The sequence below is a fragment of the Dermacentor variabilis genome, chromosome 3 (assembly GCF_050947875.1).
Source record: "Dermacentor variabilis isolate Ectoservices chromosome 3, ASM5094787v1, whole genome shotgun sequence".
NCBI classification, from domain to species: Eukaryota; Metazoa; Arthropoda; class Arachnida; order Ixodida; family Ixodidae; genus Dermacentor; species Dermacentor variabilis.
The window spans coordinates 97,525,798-97,541,659 of NC_134570.1; the positions used below are offsets into that span (position 1 = coordinate 97,525,798).

Consider the following 15,862-nt stretch of genomic DNA (forward strand, 5'->3'; position numbering starts at 1 on the left):
GCCAGTGAAAGCTTGCGAGGGTGAGCCAGCGAGCACGGCTCAATCTCATTTGTACGAGCGAGCAAGGAAGGTGGGTTGGAAGCGCACCCTCTCTGGTCAATCGCGAAGCACGGGGGTGAAGCGAGGGAAGGAGGGAGGAAGGAGTTCTCCGGCGGCTGCAGCCAGCACCTCCTCTATCTGCAGCTTACGGCATGACCGTGCGGGCACCATATCTTGAAAGAAATCTGTGACATGGCCAAGGGGGCCAAAGTGCGTGCCCACGTGGGTCTCATCTTCAAAATGATCTGCTATGTTTGCAGAGTTCGCGTAGTGTTAGTAGCTTCGCATGCACTGTGCTTCCTACGTTTCATTTGCGTTGAAGCGAGAGACGTACGAAGGCCAATTCGCTCGCTGCTGCTGCCGTGATTCCTCACTCCAGGATTTTTCTGTGAGTTTCCGTGGTCATCAAGATGTGCTCATGTTTACCTGTGCACGCGTCACACCACACTAGTTAATTTATTTAGTAAGCGAATGTTTACAAGCTTATATGGTCGATATAATTACTATCCTTATTTCGCATAGCTATCTATTAATTTGCTATCACAATCGATGCTTCACCTTTTGGGAACACTGCAACATTTTTTTTTCTCCGTGCCATGCATTGTGGGTCAACACATTGGCGTGACGAACACATGGATGGAGCAAGAGCCATCACAATGTCGGCATGTCGGACTATGTTACGTTATGTTGGCTGTGCCACTGCTTCAAACTATAGATGTTGTTCACATCAACATGACGTAGCGTGTGTGCACCGAATTTCTTTTCTTCGACTTTCATTAGTTCCAATTTTGTACAATCCAAATTTTTGTAGCATCCCTGCAGAATTCGAATTAACAAGCTTTTACTGCACGCTAGAAGTAATGTACCCTCTGGGGAGTGTTCTACCCAAGAATTTTTCAAATTGGTTGATTAAAACCCGAGATACCTGAAGAGGAAAACTGGCGTCTGAGTGACAAAATTTTCTCAGTGGCGACTGCTTTCCCCTCGGTGTCAAAAAATTATTCAATCAGAAAAACTCCGCCCAGCGAAAATCCCTAACAATAGTGGCAGGAGCGCCTCGCCCGCTCACCAGGCGTTGTGGCGACCGATCTCCCTCAGACTTCTGGCAGCTGGTTGGTTTTTGCGTATTTTTCCTTTTCCATCAGAGCATCCGTCGCACGGCCATGCTGTAGCGACGGAATGCTGGCGTTTGGGCTAGTTTGGCCGCCCACATTGGGGCTCTCTGCACGCGAAAAGGTTGATCATTACAGCTGTTGAACATTACAGCCAAATATTGAATGTTTGAGAGCATGAAAATAATAATACAAATTTGTGTAAACTTATTTTTCATCTACAAACCAGGGTGTCTACTAAGTTGACATTTTCAAATTCCCAGAGTTTTCCAGGTTTTCCCTGAGCAACACAGAACTTTATTTTATGTCAAGAGAGGCTGACACCACATCGCCGATGCTGACACTCTAAAGTAAGCATTAAAAAAAATAAGCTTAATCCAGTTTTAATAGTAAAGAGTAGTGCTTATTTTATTCAAAATAGAAAACTGAAGGTAGGGGGATAGTAAAATGCAGAGCAAATGAAATACCCTCGAAAAAGAAAAATGATAAAGCCCATTGTAAATCGAGTCGAACATTTTCAAATACAAAAAAAAAAAGGAATACAGAAGCAAATATTTTCAAAAATGAGCTATTTCTATCAAGTGATAGCAAGATCATTGGCATTAAGCCCTAACTTTTTCACAAGTGAGATTTTCTCAGCAGTTGGAAAGTCAACCTCAACTGTCCCCGCATACTCTTAATAACGCGCACAATGCTTCCGTTTTGAGTTTTACTGCTTTCAAGAGTTTATTTTGGTTTGAATGAGAGTCACTTGCATCTTTGCGTCAGTGAACGCTGCTTTTTGAGCATAAGCTCCTTCAGAGAAGAGGTGGCACAGTTTTTTCCCGATCATTCTTCAATGTGATGGTCATTTCTGTTCCTGTCCTCGTTCCGCCGCGCGTTCGCTCCATGGACCATTTGAAGCATCCTCTGGGTCAGTTGTACAGTCAACGTGCAATTTTTCGAACTCCTTAGGGGCCAAGAAAACGTCCGAAAAATCAAATCGGGCAGTCCGAAAAAATGAATGCATGTCTTTTACTGCCCTTAAGGGCTCAAAACCTCACAGGCACGTCCGAAAAAGCTCCTAAGGCCTGCCAGTACACTTATTAGACATTTCGGTGCTTGTACTGTGAAAGGAGATGGCGTTTGCATGCATGTATAATTATGGAATATGTACCGTGTCCCATGACAACTGCCTCTTACCATGCTTGTTAAGCTTCACCTCAATACTTCACGTACGCTTCACCACGTAACATCGCTCTGCAGAGGCGAAGCTGCCTTTCGGGAACCGGCATTATGCAACGCGCCATGCTTTCTAAGCTTCGAAGCCAATCGTGAGGATTACAGAGGCGGAGTCGGTGCCATTACTGACAGCGGCGAATTCTTTCAATGAAAAACACGGCACCAAACGGCAAGAACCTTAATAATGAACGTCGAAGCAGCTAGGCCTCGGGTTTCCGCAGTGGTGGCTACGGCTGCCAGCGGATCGGCGTGTGAGAGCGCTGATTCGAGGCGGCGAGATAATCAAAACACCTATGCTGGCTTTGATTAATGCTGCTGCGGACCTGCCATAGTGGCAAAAAGTGCGGGAAATCAGACAGCGAAGAGTTCTTGCATCTGAAATTACAGACGGTCTTATACATTGACTCTATGGGGCACGTGGTGGCGCTGCGAAATCGTCTGCTTTATCGGGTATTTCACAAAAATCCCGTGTCCGGAAAGTCGGTCGTTGACTGTACACAGGCAACTCCTCCAGCCGACGACACGGCGTCGGAGACAATTCGTTACGATTCCTCTCTTTTACTCAAGCCAGCAGCAGGGCGACTTTCGTTCTCTTTCAATAATATGACAGCTAAAAAAGCTTCCCTCATTGAAGCACAAATTCCCTGAGTTTTCTCTGAGTTTTTCCAGACTATTCAAGATCCCTGAGAATTCTCGGTTTTTCCAGTTGGTAGACACCCTGACAAACTTAAGTGAGGTGCTCACACAACAAATAATAAATATAAGTGCCATGCAATTTTTTTACCAACCTGATCGAAGATTCCATGGTGCAAAATAGTGCGCGAATTGCACTGCTTTTCTTGTCATTTCCTTTTTTGTGTGTGGTGGCACCCATATGGGTACGGGTATAGGGGACGAAACGGTTTCTCGTTCGCAGCGCTCGAAGCTGTCTTTATTTTTCGCTGTCGGCACGTGTGCTCGTAAAGTTTGGTTTTGTGCTTCTTCAGTCAGAAACCACCCCTGCTCTACTACAACCATACAACCCTTATGCTAGAGTGCCTTGACAGAAAAGAGTGACTCAAGATTATAGTTGGAAGCCGACCATGCTTGATCTTCTTGCTGTTCGCATCTGTGAGGGCCCAGGCGGCGCACGGTATGCCTGGGGCATCGACGAGAGCTGCTGACAGGCCCATTTCATGCAAAATATAGATAATTCTATCCTCTCTGGCTGCACTGCTAAACGCTTGCTGTTGGAGGGGGCTTTAAAACAGTAACTGAAACTGAAGTAAACACGAAAAACTACAATGTGTTTTTTCACGAAGTAAACTAATGTTGCTGTAGGAGAACCACAAAGCCTTCTGCAAAGCCTGTGCTCCGTGGTGCCAGTGCTCAATGTAGCCAGGCGGCGCAAAGCCAGCCCGCTAAAATGCTTACACAGCTCAATAAGGATTGTGGAAATCATTTGTAAGCGCCTCTATGAAACTTTTTGCCAAGTTGTTTAGTCATTAACAAATAATACAATAAAAGCATCATTTACTTTTTTTCTTTTGTTATCCAAAAACACATTCCTATAGTCTGGAAGCACTGACAGATACACGGCAATCGCAGGGCAACGTTCACCTGTTTTTCACTGAATGTAAGCGATGCCAGCGAACCATCGGTGGCATCCTGCCGCGGCTATTTATGCCGGGTGAAGTTCGCCATGAAAGTGCGCTCCATGCATGCTGGGCTTATTAGACGAGGCAAAAATATTTCAGTGCCGTGAACCAATGATTTCAGGAGGCGAGCGTCACCGCCAACACAACATTCTTTCGACCTGTCCCCTGCTAGCCTGCGCAAGCGAAATTCCTTCCCAGTGTTCTCCCACACCCAAGTAGGAGGATCACGTGATGCATATGTCACAGGCCTTGCCTTTTTGGCGCCGCGCATTGTATGCTATATGGGCAAGTGAAAGTGTGAGAGGATGAGCCAGTGATCGTGGCTCAATCTTCCACCTTCTGTAGTGCGCAAGGCTTCGCGGGAGGGTAGAAAAAAGGGGGGGTTCTACACCGGGCAGACGCGCATGCCTGGCCACAAGTGTTCGTGCAGTCGCTGGACGCGATGCACACCGCGGTTGTGAACCTGAAACTTCCGCGAAAGCAAGTGCAGATTTCTATTTCAGCCCGCCTAACGCTTCACACGCTGCTTAGAGGTATAAATTAACATTTTACTTTTCACAGCCTACTTTCTACAAAGGAAATTTTTTATCGTAAGTGTCAAATTTGCTGTCGGAGCTATAAAGATATGTTCGGCAGCTTTATTTCTTTTTCTACAGCAGTCCAGATATAGCAATCATCGATTATAAATGATCAGATTTTTCGTTCTTCTTGATATAGTAATAAGTGGACTGCACTGTACATCTCTCTTGCTATCATCATCATCATCGGCCTGGTTACGCCCACTGCAGGGCAAAGGCCTCTCCCATACTTCTCCAACAACCCCGGTCATGTACTAATTGTGGCCATGTCGTCCCTGCAAACTTCTTAATCTCATCCGCCCACCTAACTTTCTGCCGCCCCCTGCTACGCTTCTATTCCCTTGGAATCCAGTCCGTAACCCTTATAATGACCATCGGTTATCTTCCCTCCTCATTACATGTCCTGCCCATGCCCCCATTTCTTTTTCTTGATTTCAACTAAGATGTCATTAACTCGCGTTTGTTCCCTCACCCAATCTGCTCTTTTCTTATCCCTTAACGTTACACCTACCATTCTTCTTTCCATAGCTCGTTGCGTCGTCCTCAATTTGAGTAGAACGCTTTTCGTAATCCTCAAGGTTTCTGCCTCGTAGGTGAGTACTGATAAGACACAGCTATTATACACTTTTCTCTTGAGAGATAATGGCAACCTGCTGTTCATGATCTGAGAATGCCTGCCAAACACACCCCAGCCCATTCTTATTCTTCTGATTATTTCCGTCTCATGATCTGGATCCGCCGTCACTACCTGCCCAAAGTAGATGTATTCCCTTACCACTTCCAGTGCCTCGCTACCTATTGTAAATTGCTGTTCTCTTCCAAGAGTGTTAAACATTACTTTAGTTTTCTGCAGATTAATTTTTAGACCCACTCTTCTGCTTTGCCTCTCCAGGTCAGTGAGCATGCATTGCAATTGGTCCCCTGAGTTACTAAGCAAGATAATATCATCAGCGAATCGCAAGTTACTAAGGTATTCTCCATTAACTTTTATCCCCAATTCTTCCCAATCCACGTCTCTGAATACCTCCTGTAAACACGCTGTGAATAGCATTGGAGAGATCGTATCTCCCTGCTTGACGCCTTTCTTGGGGTTTTGTTGCTTTCCTTATGGAGGACTACAGTGGCTGTGGAGCTGCTATAGATATCTTTCGGTATTTTTACATACGGCTTGTCTACACCCTGATTCCGTAATGCCTCCATGACTGCTGAGGTTTCGACAGAATCGAACGCTTTCTCGTAATCAATGAAAGCTATATATAAGGGTTGGTTATATTCCGCACATTTCTCTATCACCCGAGTGATAGTGTGAATACGGTCTATTATTGAGTAGCCTTTATGATATCCTGCCTGGTCCTTTGCTTGACAGAAGTCTAAGGTGTTCCTGATTCTATTTGCGATTACCTTTGTAAATAATTTGTAGGCAACTGACAGTAAGCTGATCTCTTGCTATGGTACAAATTAAAACAAAGACATGCAGGCATTCAGTTAGTAGGTTTTGTTATTTCTCTAAACTTTAATTCGTCTATTCAAGCAATAGATCAAACAAATAACTGATGTTGTCTTTAATAATTTTTAAAGTCACGTGCAACTATGAGCAGCGTCACAGCACTGTCATGTATGTAGGCGCATTTGTGTGATATACTACATCAACTCTCCAGCTGAGAATGCAGCGCACGCGAGGAGAAGGGCAAACGGCATTTGGTCTGAAATTAAAACTCGAGATGTAATACTTATCAGACACAATTGTTAGCTCAAAATAGCCATACCTTGCGAGGGGTCTCTGCTTCACAATGAAATTTACTTCCAGTGTTCTCTATTAATGCCAGTGTTCACACGAGCTTAGGATATTAATTTCATTTCTTTAAATGTGGTAGCCCTCACTGGCTACTTGAGTTGACATATCCTGCAATAGACGAGATGCAAAAGTCCCTAAGCAGGCTTTCACACAGGGCTAACTTTTCTTAACCGTGTTCCTGCTAGATAGGCTGGTGAAGCTGAGAAACTAGTTTTGAAACCTTGGATAGTGCAAGGAACGGACGATGGCAACAATGATGTCAATGACTCGATTGCTGATACTACTTCAATTACGATTCTGACACGAGGTCTGCCATCTTGATTGCATCAAAGGTGCATGGAGGAGCGCACTTGCAGGTTTTGCACATCATCTATTACATGTCAGTGTCGATTACACCCCAGCTGTCACTGCGAAAGGATTTACAAGTTCAGACGTGGACTTTCTTTTGACAATTGAGTGCCAGCAAAGAAGGACGCTTGGTCGATGCAACCACATCTGGTACTTTGGCACATATTCAAACAAACAAAAGATGCAAAGGTCACAAAAGCATACAGCATGCTTTCTAACACAACTGGCACACATACACCTAAGGACTTTCACAATTTATTCGTATGGCACTGAGCTGGTGCTGTAGAGAAAACTTGCAAAAGTTGCTTGGTGCATGTGCGGACAGCAAAAAGGCCCTCTTTCATATTGTAAAATTATGGTTATGTGGCAGTGACAGTGCAGAAATGAATACACTGTCACATATGTGAGTGAAGAATCTAACTCTTTATTGGGCAAGCTCATGCCCAGAAAAACAAGCAACACTAAAATCACAATAATAAAGAGTACAGTGATCATATCTGATCTCCTGGAACAGGTCCCTTCAATATTTATGCACATTTCACAATACATTCCAGGGTAATCACTGGTGCTTGCGTGCATTCAAAAAAGTACAACACTATTCACATTGAATACAATACAGTAGCTGACCGATTTTCCAGACCTGGAGGGGACCGAAAAATAGTCTGAATAAAGGAACCGTCAAAAAAAGCCGTGAGTCGCAGAACCTAACTTTATTCCAGTTAAACTGGACTGAAAAAGTTGCGGATGGTCCCTGGTTTTAAGTTCCTGCTTTTTGTAACAACGTCTGCTTGCATGTGTGCAAGCGCCATGTTCTCATCGTACACACTAGACAACACTATTAGAGCGCTGACAACGTCTTGCATGAATTGTTGCGGGCAGTCAAAGGTGTCGTCGTTGGAGTCCTAGTCGCTTTGAGGCGGTGTGGTCACCTGGGGCATGATCTCACCGTCCGTAAGCTCCACTCACAACTCTATGTTGTTGTCGATTGTGGAAAACTCTTGAAAAGTAATAGTAGCGGGAAAGTCCATCCCACTGCTGCGCAAGTCGGGAATCAGCTGCTCGCCGGTGTCGATGTCTTCAGCAGTGCCGTTCGCCTCTTCAGCGACGGGCTCTTCAGAGTTGAAAAATCCAGCATGCCTAAAACAATTTGCAATCGTCAAAGGCTGTTCGTTGAAGGCTGAACAGCCTTCCAGGCATCTGCTAGCATGCTGAATGCTGGAAACAGGTTAATGGAGTATGGCTTCCCATTGTCAAAGCACATGAGTATGCAGCCAAGGAAACGGGCCTGGTAGTGCACCTTGAGGTTTTAACGCGATAGCGTTAAGGAGCTCGTGTCGCAGAAAAGCCGGTGTCGTCGGTGTCCGCGGCGTTGGCCGTGAGCGATAAATCACGGCAGGCACTTCATAAATAAAAAGCAACTTCCAAGATGGGCTGGGTGGGAATCGAACCAGGGTCTCCGGAGTGTGAGACGGAGACGTTACCACTGAGCCACCAGTTCGATGCTTCAAAGCGGTACAAAAGTGCCTCTAGTGAACGCGGTGTTGCCTTAGAAACGAGCTGTTTCTAAGGCTCAGGCGTGCGTCGCTTGCTCAGGCGCACATTTCGTTGTTGCGCCGAACGCTGCGTTGCTCGACGCTCACCGCGTCCGATGCGGGGCGCGTAGTCGCTGCGCCGTAGCCCATTGTCTTACACCCCTTGGCGGGTCGACGGGAACGCTGTCGCGTTCAACTCTTGAAGGCGAAGCTTAAGCGTCCTCCAATTTTTTAATGGCCCCTTGGTCCATCAGCTGGAGCACACTCGTATTCGGCGGCAAGAATTCAAGATGAATAGCTTGCAGGTTGTTTACTGCCACTTGCACCCCATAGTTGTCTACGACTATTACCACGTGCGTCTTCTGGTGCTCAAACATCCAGTCCAGACGGCGGAGGTAATCTTCGAACAAGCTACGTGTAATCCATGCCTTTGTATTGCTGCTGTACCACACAGGCAGGTTCTTCGCACCCTTAAAACAACGTGGGTTTTTCGCCTTCCCTATCACTAGAAGGGGCAGCTTCTCGGTGCCAACCACATTTGCCCCGACCATGACAGTTACCGTCTCCTTACTATGGTTCCCACCAGCGCAGGCCTCATTAGTAAAGGAAAGTGGACGGTCCGACAGAATTTCGAAGAATAGGCCTGTCTCGTCACAATTAAATATGTCTGCAGCAGCATACTCTTGTAGCAGAGCCTTCAACTTACTCATCCGGTAATCCGTGACAGTAGATTGATCTACGGCACCCCTCCGTGCAATTCTTAGAGGCTCCGTGCAATTTCTTAAACCCATGGATCCACCCATCAGTGAACTTGAAGCCCTGAATGCCCATTTTTAAAGCGAGCATCTCGGCTTTCTGCTTGAGCATATTGCCAGAAACGGGGAGGTTCTTTGCTAGGACTCCTTTCAACCATTGTTGCAGGGCCTCTTCAAGCTTCGGATGTTGTCCTTTCTGGTCATTTTTTGTAGTTTTGTAGTGCGGCTGGTCAACTGCAGACAAGATCTTTTCTTTGTTTTTCATGTAATCAGACAAGGTCTGTTTGGAGATATTAAAATCCTTCGCAACGTTGACTTGGGTCTGTCCTTGCTCAATAAGCCTGATGATGGTGGCCTTCTTGTCCAGCGTCATGGTCGAATATTTTCCATGCTTCTTCGGCATATTCGGTGGAGACGGGTGAAGAGCAGGGCCATGGCGTCGAAAACACATTGGCTTTGCGCTGAATGAACGGCCGCAACACACCGAAATAGTGATGATATGTTGTACGGCGGCTAGTGATGGCAGGCAATGATTTGAATTGCACTGTACTGGATACAAGTCGGCGGATCACTACTAGACGAAAACATGCGCGACACCACCTATGACATCGAAGCAAAACTTATGATGATGGTGGTTATTGTAAGCATCACCTGGCGTTCATAGGTGGCGTCCAAAACTGGCCACGCATGACTGGTTTCCGGCTCTCAAAATCACTTCTACCACAGGCTACAGGCAAAAGCATGACCTTTAACATAGGCGTTTCTTACGACAGGTGCCACCGTTGCCGCATGGTTTTGGACGCTTCCTATACTTTCTAATCAAATTACTATACTGATCCCAGACACTTTACATTCGATCTGAAGCTAGTCAGGCAGCTCAAGATTCAATATGGCATCCTCCCTGACCCATAACACTGGTCCGTCGCGGCAAACTTCGTCCAGAAAATTGAACTTCTGGCTTTAATGTGGTCCGAAAAATCGGTTGCGAAAATGCATGAGCTCTGTGGGAACCCTGATGGTGCATTTATGAAGTCTGAAATATCCATCAAGTCCGAATTTTTGGAGTCCAAAAAATTGGTTGGCCACTGTACGTGTGTTTTGCACCAGTGGCAGATCCAGCCTCCACAGGGAGGGGAGAGGGAGGGATCTCATCACAGTGGAAATAAGGGAAAGTAAAAAAAGTGCGAGTCGCTTTGCCGCAGTCACTTTTGCACCCCGCATGGCATGCCTTAGTTGCCCCTCTCCCAGCGCCCTTCCATCCTCCGACGTCGGCAAGCGGGTGGAATGTAGACAACGGCAATGTGATGCGACAAAGGCGTGCCGTGCAGGCACAAAGGGGAGTGTGACAAAGGGGCTCGCATTTTTTTTTCTCGAGGATTTTGAATTCTTTTTTCTTTAGGCGCACACAACCAGTAGCCTGATTTAACAGTTATAACCAATAATGCGGCATGGGAGAATTGTAGTACGCGGTTTATTTTACCATAAAATGTATACAAAGGTTGACACTGCATCGACTAGTCATTGTTTTATTTGATATATTGTTAAAGTCTGTATCATTATAGGGGAATTTGACTATGTCTGTCTGTTTCATGACTAGCATGAGTGCCAACCAACTAGATTAGACCCGAGCTCTCGTGAACAATGAAGATTGTTTTAAATATTGCCTGCAAATATCTTCCAACGGCACAGATGCTGTTAAAAGGCTGTGGCAGATGGTGCGAAAGGTTGGCTAGAATGATCGACGAGAGTAAGGAAAGTACAAGCTGTGGTTAAAGTGGTATATCTTTGCCAAGAACAAATGACGAGCAGGAATGCCATTTTCGAAAATGAGCGAGTGGAGGACACATAGAAGAGGACGAATACCAACCCCATTTGGCGTTTCCAGAGCGGCACCCTCTTCAACCTCGACTGTGCCCAAGAAAGACTGCAACGGCGATCGTGCAGCCTTGTGACGAGCCTTGTCTGCTTCTGAAAGGTGCTCCACCCTGGTCTTGGTCACGAGTTCCACATTTGTTGCGCTGAACACCTGCACAGGTGACAAGTTTAAGCATGAAATCTGCCATTTCTGCAACGTAAAAACAAAAAGTGTGTGAGTAGGCAAAAACAAACTTATTGTACAAATATACTAGCACTGAATGGCTGTCATCTGATCTTGCGTCATTTGCATGCTGTGTAAGGAGACTACGAAGGAACCAGATTTGCTGAAATGCATTACCTCTGTGGAGTACCTCTCATGTCCCTGGCTAAATCCCCTCCACAGCTGACCAAGTTATACACCTACCACCAATCTAGCCACCTCTCTGACACTCCCCCCTCACTTTTATTCCCATATTGCCATATTTACTCGTGTAAGACCTGTCCTTGCTTTTGGAATATTTGCAGGGTGTGGCTCTTACATGAGTATAGCATACATCTACCCACTAAAGCCACGGACAATGTTGCGAATGATGTGAAGAATTGCAACAAACACTGGCTACACACGCCAAACATATACAGTCTACGCTCGTTACAATGGACTTGTGTACAACAGACTTTCGGATATAATGGACCACATTTCAACCTTAGTTTGCTCTACCTAATTTATCAATGCAACAAAGTTTGCTTTTAAGAGGAAGCTTTAGCTCAGGCCCAACTCCGACGCAGCCTATTCAAATACATGTAAAACGCAAAAACCTTTTTCCGAGATAACCCCTGGACCGATTTTAATGAAATTTGTTGAATTTGAGAAAGAAAGTTAAGTTCTAGTGACTGTTGGAAGCGGAATTTCGATTTAGGGCCTGAATTTTGGTAAAAAGATTTTCAAATATTCAGCCATTTGAAAAGAATAGAAACAGGAAGTTTACAAATTCATAGCTCTGCATCAAGAACAGATATCGCGGTTCTGTAAACGGCATCCATTAGATTATTCAAAGCAGACAAATTTGATATGTCATTATACATCTTACGTGAAATTGTTAAGTTGGTTACAAGGGTTCTACAAAAGCTGTATTTCCATATTATACTAAATTTTTTTATATTCATGTGTGACATATCGATTTTGTCCGCTTTAGATGTACTATTAGATGCACTTAACAGAATTGTATCATTTTTTTGTTGTTGAGTTACACAGTTGTAAACTTGATAGTTCCATATTCTGAAAATTTTCGATTTTTGCCGATCTTTAATAAAAAATTCACAACCTAACTCTAAATTTCGAAACCAACAGTCACTAGATTTTAAGTTTTTATTTTAAATGCAACAAACCTCGTCAAATTTGGTGCAGTGGTTGCCGAGAAAAACGAATTCTCCTTTTACATGTATTTAGATAGGAGCACTCGAGCTAAAGCTTCCTCTTAACGGACCACACTAAAACAGACTATCGGCGACAGCAGACAAATCCAGCAGCAATTTTTGTCAAAATCGGGTGCATATGGCAGAATTTTGCCATGTCGACATGGGTTGGCAACTGACTTGCGAGGGTCAGCCGACGATCGCGGCTCAATATCGCGTGTACGAGGGAGGAAGGCGGGGCGGACACACCTTCTCCTTTCACACGCGAGGTACAGGAGGGAAGAAGGAGGCAAGAGAGAGGGGGTGGCTCTACTCTGGCGGCTACTGTTTATAGCGCTGCTGCCATATGTTGAAAGTGATCCGCGATGTGTACGAAGTGCGCGCCCACGCAGGCCTCATTTTCAAAGCGATATGCGATGTGGACAAAGTGCGCTTAGTGCCAGTAGATTCGTATGCGCTGTGCTTTTGACGTTTAGTTCACGTGGAAGAGAGAGACAGCAAGAAGGTCAATTCACTCGCTGTTGCTGCCGCACTTCCTCCCTCCAATGTTCTGACAGCGACTTTCCGCAGCCATCGAACGAGACGTGTTCATGTTTACCTGTGCTCGTGTGACATGGTGCTTGTTAATTTAGTTAGTAAGCTAATGTTTCCAACTTCACACAGCCGATAAAACTACTATCCTTACTTCGCATATCCTTACTTCTAATTTGCTATCGCAATCGTTGCTTCGCCTTTTGTGTGAAACCGAGACCCTTCTTCTTCTTCTTTTTGTTTCCCTTTGGACATTCGTCACTCACTCTTTGCAGTAACATAGTTACACATCACGACCCAAGTTTCAGAAGTGGGGTGTTTCGGACATTACGGACTTTGTATAAAACGGACATTTTTTGTTGGATTATCAGGATCCATTGTGGCGTGAGTCGACTGTATTTGTTCAACATTCAGTAAAACTGACCAAGTTCCACTTCATTTTTCCTCTCTCCTGCTCTCAACATCACTTACAATGTCACCAAAGCTTGCCACCTTATCGGCACACTCCCAAAGATGGTTGTGCTGCAGACGCATGTGGTATTATGGCCAAGGCCAATTTTGTAAAAGCCTTTCTTTTTCGAACATTTGCCCTTGAAAGTGGGGTGTGTGGGACTTTGACAAGAGTAAATACGGCATACGGTCTGTGTAGAACAGAAGCTGCACCATGTTCTCGTGGCTTATTATTGACTCACATTGAACTAAGGAGACGTGCACTACTTGTCTTACACTGCTGTGGCGAGTACCTCGAGCGACAAATCATATGAAAGTGGTGCAAATCAAGGAATGGTGCTACTTGGCAAAGCGGCCAAAGGGATCTCAACAATGGGCTTCTACAGACAGGCCATACTCCCCAGCTCACCAAGCTCACTCACTACAGCCAATTCGCGCATTTCATAATTCCTCCTACATAATCCTCATGCATTAAGGCTCAATCACTCTGGTGATTTGAACGGGTCATGCGACCGTTTGTGACTGGCGACCATAGAACGACTGAATGCGACCGATGCTCACACCAGCAAGCCTGGCTGCGCACAACCTGCAAATCACATTCTCGGAGATTATCGTTCTCAGCGAGAACTCTTTAGGGATCTACACAGTTCGCGTGCACATTGCTGGTTTCGTGTTCCGGCAACAGCTATGAATTTTTATTTGAGCAAAGAGGAAGACGTCGTCACTGTGCTGATGTGCTCTGCCGTGGTGTCAGCTGTGGCAGCGTGGAAGCTGCCGAAGAAAAAGCGACAGTAGTGCTTGCACCCTTGCCTTTGTTTGTGATAAGTGGCTGGCCACGCTAGCCGCCTCCTGCCCGAAACTCCGCGCGCATGACGAGGAGTATTATCGAGAGTAAGTTTTAATTTCTAGTTCACCTTGCATGGGAATTGGTGCACACTTTTTGTGCATCCTTTTGCTGCTGTTAAGCTTCCTGCAAATGTTACCGTGTACATTCAACACATTATTGGAACAGCTGCAACCCAGCATCACGAGGCAAGACACCAATTACATTCCTGTAGCCTACCATGGTGGTGTGTATTTTGAATTTTGTGCAATACAGGAGGATGCCACATGAAAACACATGCTAACATAACTTTCGGCAAGCCGCTTATTGCTTCAACAGTTTTGCAACCACGGTCGCATGACTGAAAAATCGAAAAGCGAGCGACCATTTGCAACTGGTCACTTTGCAAGCAACTTGGTCGCACAACCGTTGTCAGCCACCAGTGGGAATGAGCCTTTAGTCTGACCATCTCTTATGTGGTAACTCTTCTGCATGAACCCCTTAGCGTCAAACCACCTGAAAATCTTTTTAATACATATTTTTCAGTTCTTGAGCCAGGACCCAAATCAAATTTGTGTAACAAATGAAACAAGAAAGCATGCGAAAGGGCCAGAGTTTGTGCCTTACATGCACAAGGTTGCATGTAATGTGAATAAAATGGTACAAAAGTATATGATACTTCCCTTCATTTTCTTTGTTTCCGAAAAGGATCCCAAACGTGCACCCAAAGAACATATGAGTGTTCTTGCGTTCCACGGCCATCAAAAGATGGCTATCGTGGCCAGGAATCAAACATGCAATCTCATACTTGGCAGCACAATGCCATAGCCACAAGCCACCAAGCCACTGTGGCAGATTGCAAGCTACTTCTTACAAAAGCTACATGACTGGAACTAATCCAACAGCAGCAAATCCTGTGCAGGGTGCAGGCAACTATATCTAGTCGATCTCACAAGCAGTACTCAGGGGTGGTTAGGGTTGTGACTCTCATGCTCTAGAAGGGGTGTGCTTACTTTGCAGTTATGGCCATTGACTGTTTCACTTTTGTCACTCTTCCAGCCAAGGATTCCAGACTTGTTTCTGCACATAAGAAACCCAAATAAAGATTGCCCAGCAATGTGAACACGAAAAGAAAGAAAACAGGTAAATGAAATGTAAAGTGCAAGAAAACTTGCCCAGGCTGCTTAATATTGGACAAACACACACATTTGTCTGTCCATGCACACATGTGTACGTATGCACAGACGCCTCATAGGGCCAAACCAATGTGTGTTGTACGATCCTTGTATATTTTTTCATAATGTGCAACACTCTGAAATCTCGTTAAATCAAACCCACTTAATTGGAACTTCTGGTTTATACCATACCATGACCCCGACCATAATCTCAGCAGCACGCCGACTCAAGCAAGAGAGAGAGAGAGAGGGAGAGAAAAATTAGTATAACATGGTTGTACTAAACTTGGTATGATGCCCACAACTATATATATATATATATATATATATATATATATATATATATATATATATATATATATATATATATATATATATATATATATATATATATATATACACATATATATATATATCACCGTAATTCCTTCTTTGAAGGAATTACGCTGATGGTTCAAGTTCCAGGCTACCAATTTGTACTGAAGATCTGAGTGGATGCTTCCAAAGATTACTAAAATTATTCACGACATAAGCAAAATATTGTAGAACAACTGGCCTCCATTGTTCACTCATTTATTAATCTCATCACTGCAAGC

General features: G+C 44.8%; 1 protein-coding gene across 2 annotated transcripts in view; it reads right to left on the bottom strand.

Moving 5' to 3' along the window:
- The window catches only part of LOC142576077 (ankyrin repeat domain-containing protein 13D), an 87,095-nt gene that overhangs the window by 40,644 nt on the left and 30,589 nt on the right, over nucleotides 1-15,862 (bottom strand). For both annotated transcript variants that reach the window (XR_012826776.1, XM_075686012.1), the window contains exons 8-9: nucleotides 15,105-15,171; nucleotides 10,885-11,043 (exon numbers count right to left, since the gene is read on the bottom strand). Coding sequence is in view for 1 of the 2 variants with exons in the window: in XM_075686012.1 (XP_075542127.1) it covers nucleotides 10,885-11,043; nucleotides 15,105-15,171 (226 nt within the window). In the remaining variant the exon portion in view is untranslated. The remainder of the gene's footprint in view (nucleotides 1-10,884; nucleotides 11,044-15,104; nucleotides 15,172-15,862) is intronic.